At 50.7% G+C, this 11,411-nt stretch overlaps 1 protein-coding gene across 3 annotated transcripts; it reads left to right on the top strand.

The window, feature by feature from the left end:
* Positions 1-2,792: 2,792 nt before the first annotated feature.
* On the top strand, positions 2,793-10,845 carry TNFAIP8L2 (TNF alpha induced protein 8 like 2). 3 transcript variants are annotated; one of them, XM_033136311.1, is made up of 2 exons: positions 2,793-3,038; positions 10,252-10,845. In XM_033136311.1, the coding sequence occupies exon 2, from the start codon at positions 10,261-10,263 to the stop codon at positions 10,819-10,821; it is 561 nt and encodes a 186-aa protein (XP_032992202.1). In that variant the 5' UTR covers positions 2,793-3,038; positions 10,252-10,260; the 3' UTR covers positions 10,822-10,845. The 3 variants fall into 3 exon arrangements, with proteins under 3 accessions (XP_032992202.1, XP_032992200.1, XP_032992201.1); XM_033136309.1 differs by lacking the exon at positions 2,793-3,038 and adding an exon at positions 7,040-7,095; XM_033136310.1 differs by lacking the exon at positions 2,793-3,038 and adding an exon at positions 7,130-7,152.
* The last annotated feature ends 566 nt before the right edge of the window (positions 10,846-11,411 follow it).

The following is an 11,411-nucleotide window of genomic DNA, read 5'->3' as shown; positions in this document are numbered from 1 at the left end:
TCCTCTGTCGTCCCCTTCTCCTTGTGCCCTCCATCTTTCCCAACATCAGGGTCTTTTCCAGGGAGTCTTCTCTTCTCATGAGGTGGCCAAAGTACTGGAGCCTCAACTTCAGGATCTGCCCTTCCAGTGAGCACTCAGGGCTGATTTCTTTGAGAATGGATAGGTTTGATCTTCTCGCAGTCCATGGGACTCTCAAGAGTATCCTCCAGCACCATAATTCAAAAGCATCAATTCTTCGGCGATCAGCCTTCTTTATGGTCCAGCTCTCACTTCCATACATTAGTACTGGGAAACCAACAGTAGATGGTGGTTTAGGAGGCGATGAATAAATGAAGAAACAGAGAAATCGTTGCAACTGAAGAGCCAGCCTGCTGGATTGGGGCCGAAGACCCATCTCATCCAGTATCTTGTTCTCTGAAGTGGCTAAGCTGACAAGGAGGACCTGAGGACCTTAGAGGTCACCCAGATAACCAAGGCTGTGTGCAGGGTTCTTGCAGACTCCAACATCCTTGACCAACGGTCTTCCAGGTACTGCTTAAAAACTAGGGCTGTACACACACAGAGAGAGAATCCAATTAGGGGCCAGATCCAGCGCTTTGGAGCATCCCTGATGTGACCCTGGGCCAACCTAACACAACCCGCTCTGGCCATATCCTGGGCTGACCGAAATCGCATTGGGATGTGGGATTTGGCCGAACCCAACGCAATTTTCCCTAACGTCATGCATTTTTGTATGTGAGGTTTCACTCATACCGTACTTAAGGATTTAAGTGCACCCTTCACCCCTGGAGACCTCGCTGGAGAACTGCGTTGCAAAATTCAAAGCGCAAAACTCATTACTTAGCTGGGGGAACCGGCGTTGCAAAATTCAAAATGCAAATTTCAAAGGCTGGTTGCATTTCTGCGTTGTTTTGGAAAGTGGAAATAGCTTCAGCCTTAACTCCCAACTGAGGTCCCTGTTTGCACAGTACACACCACATTAACAGTCATTCCCAAAGAATCCTGGGAACTGTAGTTTGTTAAGAGCGCAGCTGAGAGTTGTTAGTAGACCCCCCCCAACACACACACACACACATTCTCCTCACAGAGCTAAAATTCCCAGAGTGCTCCAACAACCAATCTCTCTTCCCAGGGAACTCTGGGAAATGTAGCCCTAGGAGAGGAAATAGGGGTCCCCACACCCTTAACAAACTACAGTTCCCATAATGCTTTGGGGGAAGCCATGATTGTTTAAAGGGCTATCATCTTACTATAAATCTATAGCGCTTCTGGGCCTGAATCTGATTTCTGCCCAATCCTTACTGCCATTGGGCATTATCTTCACCAACCTGGTTAACCTCTTCTGGATACACTAAGGATGGTCAACGTCCTTCTTAAAACGAGGCTCCCAAAATCATACCCCAGTGGTGGACTGACCCCTTCCTAGGAGGCTGGAGGCAGAGGTGGAATTAGGAGAGCTGGGGGGGGGGCAGGGAGTAAGAGTCCCAGGCCAGACAATTTCTCCTCCAAACCCTCGTTTCCCACTAGGTCTTTGGCTGAACTCCTTTTTTTGTCACACACCCCAAACTCAGAGAGAGAGAGAGAGAGAGAGAGAGAGAGAGAGAGAGAGAGAGAGAATTCATTCATACTCAGCCCTTGAAGTGCTTGCCTTTCTCTCACCCACCCCTTTCTTACAGTCAAACTGAGATTGTGTAAGCGCCTTGCGGGCAGAGACTTGTCCCTTGGCCCATGTTCGGCCTTCACCTCTTCCTGTCCCCTCCCCTCTGCCGCATTCCAACGTCCGGCTTAGATTGTCAACTCCCAGAGGGCAGAGATCCTCCTCCCTTTCCCCCTCTTCCCTTTTCCTTATGAGACCCCGTAAAACAGGGAAATATGTGGCAGGGCGCCATAAAAAAGCACTTCGGAACTCCCTGCCCATTGACGCATCCGGCAGCCCCCTTCGCTGTACACTTTTCAGCACCCGCTAAAAGCATTTTTTTGTTGAGACAACGCAACCCTGTTAATGTGTGTGTGTGTGTGTGTGTGTGTGTGTGTGTTTCGCCTGCTTTTCGTTTATCGGTGCAAATGCTTTCGAGTGTTTGCATTTAGCTGTTTCCGACCCACAATTTTACTGTCTCCTTCTTTCCGCTACGTGACGAAATACCACATTTTCCCCGTGTTTGAGACGCCCCTATGTATAAGACGACCCCTATTTTTTTGAGCCCAAAATTAAGAAATTAATTTATATACTGAATTGCAACATTCCGCATATAAGACGAAGCCTCAATTTTAAACTAAAAAAAATGGGGGGGGGGAGAATATAGTACAGTACTATACAGTGGGACCTCTGGTTGCAAACGGGATCCGTTCCAGAGTCCTGTTCACAACATGAGCAGAACGTAACATGAAGCGCCGCGTCTGCGCATGTGCGCGGCGCGATTCGGTGCTTCTGCGCATGCGCGAACCGCCGAACCCAGAAGTAACCCGTTCCGGTACTTCCAGGTTCGGCGCGTTCGTATCCCGTGACAAACGCAACCCGCAGCTATTGTAACTGGAGGTATGGCTGTACACAGAAAAATGCAGTATATAAATGAACCAAATGCTCTGCCTTATAAGACGCCACTGCCGCCAAGGCATTGCACCGGCATCCCCATGGGCGCCAGCGATGCAGAGAGAAACACACACACACACACGAATGCTCAGGTATGCAGGTTAGGCCTTGTCTGGTCAAGTCTAGAGCTGAACCTCCCAGCAGGAGCGGGGGGAAGCCCCCAGGGTACAGATGCTAACATAGCAGAGGCGCAGGTCACAAAATATGCAGACGGTCGAGGCGGCCGGCCACTTGCTCTGCTCCCTGGGCACCTTTCAACAGGCGGCTGTGCTTTCCGCCTGTGAAGAATGAAGCCGAGATTCGTCAGCTGACGCAGGGCGGGCCTGTCGCTCGAGGAAGTCTCCCTGAGGCCAACCGACAGCCTCGCTGCTGCCTGCCGGGTCTGGGCTGCTTCTCCTTTCGCTCCTCGAAGCCTGGCGGGGGACCTGCAGAGCGTCGTGGTCCCACGGTGAGTGAGGCACGCTTTGCCGAGACGGCTTAGCACAGAGGCGCTTCAGAGCAAAGGGGCAGAGAAGGCAGGTCTGTTTTGGCAAGGAGACGCCCGTCGGTCTCTCTTCTGGTTTCTAACAAACACCGAGCGTTCGCGCTCCTCCCGGGCGAGCCGTGACAAGTCGGCGGGGTTGAGTCACCGGGGCGGCGAGAGAACGAAAAACCGGGAAGTGTGTCCGCAGGTTAAGATCAGGGAAAGCCTTGGCCCCAGAAGCTAAGCTTCTAAGTCAGGGCTTTGCTTGGGGCATGAAAAGTCTTCGGAGAGAACCGCAGCGCCCCTGGGCATGGGCAGAGTGTGTCGCCACCCCATGCTGAGTAAACAGACCTCAGATATTTGAGACTGGGCACATGGGAATTAATGCGCTGAAGGCCCATGAAAAGCCTGACAGAATCGCAGAGTTGGATGGGGGCCCAAGGGTTCACTGGTTGAAACTCATCACTGCTGGGAAGCTAGTCTGAATGGTTATCATCCTTTAAGATGAGACGACGTGTGGGCAAAATGTATAAAGTGTTTGCCAGAGGGCATCCTCTAGGGTTGTGGACATTTGGCCACAGTGCTATTCAAATGGAGAGAATGGTGTTGGGTTCATGATTCAGTGCCTTACTTTCTTTGGAGAGTGTACAGCAAGGTCCTAGTCCTCAAGGCTTTAAAATGCAGCTGCACAAAGGTGATGCATGGGTGAGGCACAGATTAGTCTTTTCCCCCATTTTCGGGACCTTTGGCAAAGAGAGTAGGCCACAGTTTTCCAACGTGAGGACTCCCATTGTCTCAGCCCTGGAAGAACCGCTTTGCCGTATCAGACCCAAATAGTTCCATCTTGCTTTGTATCCAGTTTCCCCGACACTGTGGAGAAAGCTCCCTGCCACTATTTGTCCCCGGTATCAAATGTTCAGTAATGTAGCCTATACCTGTACATGGAGGTTCCTGTAGACAGATGCAGCCTCTCCAAGAATCTGCGCAACCCTTTCTTTGAAAGGCAGGCTAACTTAACAGCCGTCACCCCGTCATGTGGAAGGAAGTTCCGCGGGTCAATCACATGTCGCCTTTTAGGGCCTCCCGCCAATCAAATTCACTCGGCAGAAAACCCTAAATTCCACGCTTGCAAGGCAGGAAAGTCTCTCCCCACCCCCTTCTCTCCCCTTACTGTTCCCAGTTTCAAAAGCTTCACTCGCATTTCCCCATCAATGCCTTTCAAGTTCTGCTTTTCTTCTTTTCGCTGAGATGGCGGAAGTGTGGAAAAACAGTTTCGCCTCGCAGGCTGCCTGTTTCTACTTCTGTTGCCACGAACCCGAGTATGCCGTTGAGGAGACAGCCGGGGACCCTCGTTTTACGTTACCTTGCTGTGACTCTAGCTCAGTGACCCAGCCCTCATAGAACGAAGGGAACTTACGAGGGCTGCACCTGTTGAATTTCTGCCTGCTGCGCAGCTACCCAGACCCTGCCAGGATACAGCAGGGGGAGGTGGCACACCTAGAGGAAATGACCCAGATATGCCTTCCGAGGGCTTGTGCCTGCGTCCACACACCGTCAAGGATGTCTATTTCAGTCCCCTGCAATTAAGACATACTCATTTATTATTACACAGAGCCAGGAAGCCATTAAGTGGCAAGGCTAAACTGCGGCTCGTCATCCAGCTAATTAGCATCCTCCCTCCTGGAACAGAGGAATCGTTAAAAGGGGACAGGGTATGCAAGAGGCAAGGATGTAGCTGCAAGATTCTTTTTCTTTACTCGTTTTTTCTTTTTCCCTTTGCAAACCACACAAGGATGTGAAACACAGGAAGAAGACAAGCTGGTGGGGTTCATCTAGCCGAGTGGGGTCAAGCTGGTGGGGTTCATCTAGCCGAGTGTTCCCCACATTTACTGGCAGGTGGTCTCCAGGGTTTTAGACAGGGGTCTCTTACCTGGATATGCCTTTTGGGATTGAGCCTGGGACCGTCTGCCTGCAAAGCAGAGCTATTATCCTTCCCTTTAAAATGAATAAGATTCCAGTCCTCATGGTTCTGAATGAAGGGTTGGTTTAAACGGGGGGGGGGGAGAAGCCGCCTTCTGCTGAGTCAGACCATTGGTTCATCTAGCTCAGTGTTGTCCGCACTGACTGGCAGCAGCTGCCCAGGTTTTCAGACAGGAGACAATCCAGGAGCTTCTGCATGTGAAACATGTGCTCTACCTACAGTCGAACCTTGGAAGTCGAACGGAATCCGTTCCAGAAGTCCGTTTGGCTTCCAAAACATTCAGAAACCAAAAGCGCAGCTTCTGATTGGCTGCGGTAAGCTCCCGCAGCCAATCGGAAGCCGCGGAAGTCGCGTCGGACGTTCAGGTTCCAAAGAATGTCTGCAAACCGGAACAAACACTTCTGGGTTTTCGGCATTCGGGAACCAAAACGTCTGAGTACCAAGGCGTTCGGGATCCAAGTTACGACTGTTGTTGTTGTTGTTCAGTCGTTCAGTCGTGTCCAACTCTTCATGACCCCATGGACCAGAGCACGCCAGGCACGCCTATCCTTCACTGCCTCTCGCAGTTTGGCCAAACTCATGTTAGTAGCTTTGAGAACACTGTCCAACCATCTCGTCCTCTGTTGTCCCCTTCTCCTTGTGCCCTCCATCTTTCCCAACATCAGGGTCTTTTCCAGGGAGTCTTCTCTTCTCATGAGGTGGCCAAAGTACTGGAGCCTCAACTTCAGGATCTCAGGGCTGATTTCTTTAAGGATGGATAGGTTTGATCTTCTTGCAGTCCATGGGACTCTCAAGAGTCTCCTCCAGCACCATAATTCAAAAGCATCAATTCTCGCTTTGAAATAATGCTAAGTTCCCAGTCTTTGTCAAGGGCTGACTTAGGAAGCTGCCTTGTGCTGAGTCAGACAAGCATGTACAGTGGTACCTCCGGTTGCGGACGGGATCCGTTCCGGAGCGCCAGTCGGATCCCGAGGTTTCCGCAACCGGAGGGACCGCTTCTGTGCATGCGCGCGGGGCGAAACCCAGAAAAATACTTCCGGGTTTGCTGCATACGTATCCCAAAGGATACATAACCGGAGGTGAATGTAAATAGAGGTGCCACTGTACTTTAACCATTGAGTTCTGCAGCTTTCCTTCAAAAATAAAACAAGGTTCCAGTCCTCAATGTCCTGATTAAGGGGCTGATTTAAACAGCAGTGTCGGAAGCTGCCTTAAGTCGAGGTTGGATGGCCATCTGTCTTGGGTGCTTTAGCCGAGATTCCTGCATTGCAGGGGGTTGGACTAGATGACCCTTGGGGTCCCTTCCAACTCTACGATTCTACGAAGTCCAACCACTGACCCGTTTAGAGATGTCACTGGGGACTGAACCTCTGCATGCAAAGCAGGTGCTCTAACCACTGAGCTGCACAGCCCTCCCCTTCAAGCATCCAACAAGTATTGCAAGGTGTGGCGTGAGCAGATCGTAAGGGACTGTATTTTCCCACTACTAAAGACCGGCGGCCCTCATCATGCCTGAGTCCCAACCACCACCCAAAAGCTTTTCTTGCAAACAGGGATCTCGACTCTGCCTTTTCCTGGGGCTGGTGATTCTCTCGCTCAAGATGTTCGTCCCAAAAAAGGAGAAAGAAATTGGGCAGGGGTTGAGAGCGAAAGGTCAGGAGGTCTCCATTGTGTGCTGTGCAACCGCCACCTTGAAACTCTGAAACAGACTTCAGGAAGGAGCTGAGCTTCTTGGCTTGTGACAGAAGGATGAAAACAGGAAACCCCAGTGCATCTGTGGGGGTGGCGAGGAGGGGAGAAGGGAAGGAAACGCTGACTTTTAAAAATATATTCCGAGGCATCGTGAGAAGGCTGGGCTGCAACGGTGCCTGGCGGATCCCTCTCGGACGCTGGTTTTAAAAGGAAGAGGGGACAGAAAAACCAGCTTGGAGATTTGGTGGCGCACACTGGTTCAGAGGAACGGAAGGAGAGACCCGCTCCGTTGAGGTGGCGGCGCACAAAGACTGCCACGACCCCACGTTCTTCGCTGGGCATCCCCGAACATCTCACCCTATTGAGGAGGAACGGAGAGACCAAGCAGAGATTAAATCATTGCAATTAAATAAAAAAAGAGTTAAGGTAGGTACGGTTCCCAGAGGGGTAGCCACATTCATCTGTGTTTGGGCCAAGGCAGTGGCATCTTAAAGCAGGATTTGACTGAGGCCCACTTCCTCACAGCGAGCAAAAACCACAGGCACGTTATGTGCAGAAATGCAGAACTGTCTCGGTTTGCCACATCGCTCCGAGACTCTCAGATTTAGCTCCTTCCGGACTCAGCCGGCATTTTGGGTCTGTCATTCATGCCCAGCATCAACCACCTGCTCCTTATCTGAGCATGCAAATATACCTTCCTGCGGTCAGTTCCGCAGATGTTTGGCTGCTTCGAGTGTCCCATTGATGGGTGAGAATATTCTTTCTCTCCACACCCTCCCCTCTCGCAGAAACACACGCATACACCCTTCCTTTATTGCAGGAGTGTGTAATATATATGTATATTGTCAAGGGCCACATTAACAGAATCATAGAATTGTAGGGTGGGAAGGGAACTCAAGAGTTATCTAGACCAACCCCCTTCAATGCAGGAATCTCAGCTAAAGCATTCATGACAGATGGTCATCCAACCTCTGTTTAGAAACCTCCAAGGAAGGAGAGTCCACCACCTTCCAGGCGAGCCCATTCCACTGCCAAACAGCTCTTGTTGTTGTTGTTGTTGTTCAGTCGTTCAGTCGTGTCCGACTCTTGGTGACCCCATGGACCAGAGCACGCCAGGCACCCCTATCCTCCACTGCCTCCCACAGTTTGCCCAAACTCAGGCTAGTCGCTTCGAGAACACTGTCCAACCATCTCATCCTCTGTCGTCCCCTTCTCCTTGTGCCCTCCATCTTTCCCAACATCAGGGTCTTTTCTAGGGAGTCTTCTCTTCTCATGAGGTGGCCAAAGTACTGGAGCCTCAACTTCAGGATCTGTCCTTCTAGTGAGCACTCAGGGCCGATTTCTTTAAGAATGGATAGGTTTGATCTTCTTGCAGTCCATGGGACTCTCAAGAGTCTCCTCCAGCACCATAATTCAAAAGCATCAATTCTTTGGTGATCAGCCTTCTTTATGGTCCAGCTCTCACTTCCATACATTACTACTGGGGAAACCATAGCTTTAACTATATGGACCTTTGTCAGCAAGGTGATGTCTCTGCTTTTTAAGATGCTGTCTAGGTTTGTCATTGCTTTTCTCCCAAGAAGCAGGCGTCTTCTAATTTCGTGACTTCTGTCACCATCTGCAGTGATCATGGAACCCAAGAAAGTGAAATCTCTCACTGCCTCCATTTCTTCCCCTTCTGTTTGCCAGGAGGCAAACAGCTCTTACTCTCAGAAAGTTCTTCCTGGTGTTTCATTGGAATCTCATTTCTTGTACCTTGAAGCCGTCGGTTTGGGCCCTACCTTCCAGGGCAGCAGAAAACAAGCTTGCTCCATCTCCCATGTCTGAAGGTGGCTCTCATATCTACCCAGCTCCCTCAACCGTTCCTCATGAGGCTTGGTTTCCAGACCCTTGATCATCTTGGTCGCCCTCCTCTGCACACTTTCCAGCTCGTCAATCTCCTTCTCAAACTGTGGTGCCCAGAACTGGACACATAATTTCACGTGGGATCTGACCAAGGCAGAATACAGCAGTATTATCACTCCCCTTGATCTGGACAGTAGACTTCTGTCGGTGCTGCCTAGAATTGCATTAGATTGTTTTGCTGCCGCAGAATAATGGATATCTGTCTGGGGCTGCATGCTGACAATGGGCAAGGCCAGAGCCACTGGTAGACAGTATTATAGACTTCTCTCTGTCTGTCTGTCTCTCTCTCTCTCTCTCTCTCTCTCTGTCACCCACCACCCACTTTTCCTGCTTTGCTCCTCTCCCTCAGTGCTATCCGCACCCCCATGAAATTGCTCCAGGGGCTGAATGCCCCACCCTTGATTTTGTTGGTGGCAAGGGCGGGGGGAAGAAGAAGAGAAGAAGAAGAGTTTGGATTTGATATCCCGCTTTTCACTACCCGAAGGAGTCTCAAAGCGGCTCACATTCTCCTTTCCCTTCCTCCCCCACAACAAACACTCTGTGAGGTGAGTGGGGCTGAGAGACTTCAGAGAAGTGTGACTAGCCCAAGGTCACCCAGCAGCTGCATGTGGAGGAGCGGAGACACGAACCCGGTTCACCAGATTACGGGTCTACCGCTCTTAACCACTACACCACACTGGGAATAGTTATATAAAAGCAGAATTCCATGGAAGCCAAGATGCAGGTTTGGGGCAAGTACTCTTTGGTAAGAGAGCCCGTCCAGAGATTTAAAATCACAAAATAAGTGTGGAAACATAGGTCGTTAGGCTTTTAAAATATGCTCTTGTGAATGAGCTCCAGAATAGTCCCCTCTTCCCCTACCATAGAAAAAGACAACATGTTTGGTAAGTTAAAAATGGTTTACTTACAAACTCTCTAAAGGTCATATTCATGTGCTTTTTCCATACAGCATTCAGAAAATGCACAGGCAGTAAAACGTGGCTTCATTACAGTGGTGAAAGTTCTTAAATTATTGGTATAGGAACACAAGAATGGCTTGTAAGAGCCATGCAGTCTGAGCTTGGAGCAACCAGCTCACTGAGCTTCTCAGGTAGATTGGAGGGGAACAAAGTCTTGATTACCCAAGTCCCTCCCAAGGTGAGCTAAGCCTGGCAGGACAGCTTACTCTATGGTTTTAACCCCTTCGTGCATTAATTAAGACTTAAGCATGTTGGTTATATCAAGCTGGTTATCCCACAGATAACTCCTATATTCCTCACCTCCGAATTCTGGTTCGACATGGAGAATGTTCAGACAGATCACACAGACAAAACACCGTCCTGAGAAGTCTCTCTCAGCAGCCATTCTCCCTCTCACACACAAACAGAAAGCAGTTAAAAACGACAGTTAGTGGAATAACAGTCACAACAGAAATGGAATGCCGCTGTCATGTGACTCACAGTCAGTCAATCACATGAGAGGGGGGGAACCCCATGTTAAAAGTACACAGTAATTTAACATGAGTAAATATTCCCATTTCAGGAAATTAAATCACTATCCTTAACAGTGGCCTGGGGAGAGGAGGGTTATCCTGGGGCGAGTCCAGACAGCCTTATAAAACCTCTCTGTTGGCTTTTCCAGGCAGCCACGATGGAGGCGTTCAGCTCCCGCAACTTGGCCATGCAGGCCGAGAAGAAGATCCTCAGCCGGATGGCCAGCAAGTCCATGGCCAATATGTTCATTGACGACACCAGCAGCGAGATCCTGGACGAGCTCTACCGGATCTCCAAGGAGTACACGCAGAACCGGACCGAGTCCCAGAAGGTCATCAAGAACCTCATCAAGGTGGCGGTCAAGATCTCCGTCCTGTACCGCAACAACCGCTTCAGCCCCGAGGAGCTGGGCCTGGCGGAGGAGTTCAAGAGGAAGCTGCACCAAGGAGCCATGACGGCCATCAGCTTCCACGAGGTGGAGTTCACCTTCGAGAAGGCCGTCCTGGCTGAGCTGCTGAGGGATTGCCGTGACCTGCTGCTCCGGCTGGTCGAGAAGCACCTGACGCCCAAGTCTCACGGCCGCATCCGGCACGTCTTCGACCACTTCGCCGACACGGAGCTCCTGGCCAAGCTCTACAGCCCCGGGGAACCCTACCAGTCGCGGCTGAAGAAGATCTGCGAGGGGATGAACCGTCTCATCGACGAGGGGAAGTTGTGAAACCCACCGAGGAGGAGGAGGAGGAGGAGAGGAGAAAAAAAGGTGGAAAGGAACACGTATGCGGGGTGGGGAGGGGGAGACATGAAATTTAACATCAGCCAAATCCTTCAAGGACCTAGCCTGTAAGAAGCTATGGATCCAGATAGACTGCTTCTGGGCCTGGAGGTTCCATCAGGGCATGAGATGAGCCCTGTTGGATCAGGCCAACTGGAGAAGAATAAATGGGTTCACCCTGTGGTGAGAAAACAAGACGAGGGGTGCTTCTCGTGATCTCTTTGGCAGGCCGGTAGCACCCACAGAACTTGTTTGCTGGGTGGGTGGCCCTATCGGAAACTCAGCCCCTGGAAGCCCCTCCCAGCCTTCCTTCCTATGTCTTCGGAAGCCTGCACGCTCTGCAGCTCATCTTTGCAGCCGGTAAGGACTAGAAACTTGGGAATGAAAATGGAGTTCCAAACAAATCTGGGTGGTGAGGGGAGAGTGATGGGCAGGAAACCGCAAACCCATCTCTGGCTGCGTACACTGGACTTATTACAGCTCCATCATAAACCTTCCTGGTCCATCATCAATGAGAAGAAATGTTGTGTTTTATA

Source organism: Lacerta agilis, chromosome 17 (genome assembly GCF_009819535.1).
Source record: "Lacerta agilis isolate rLacAgi1 chromosome 17, rLacAgi1.pri, whole genome shotgun sequence".
NCBI lineage: Eukaryota > Metazoa > Chordata > Lepidosauria > Squamata > Lacertidae > Lacerta > Lacerta agilis.
The sequence above is the reverse complement of the archived record's forward strand: the minus strand, read 5'-3'. Positions and strand labels throughout refer to the sequence as shown.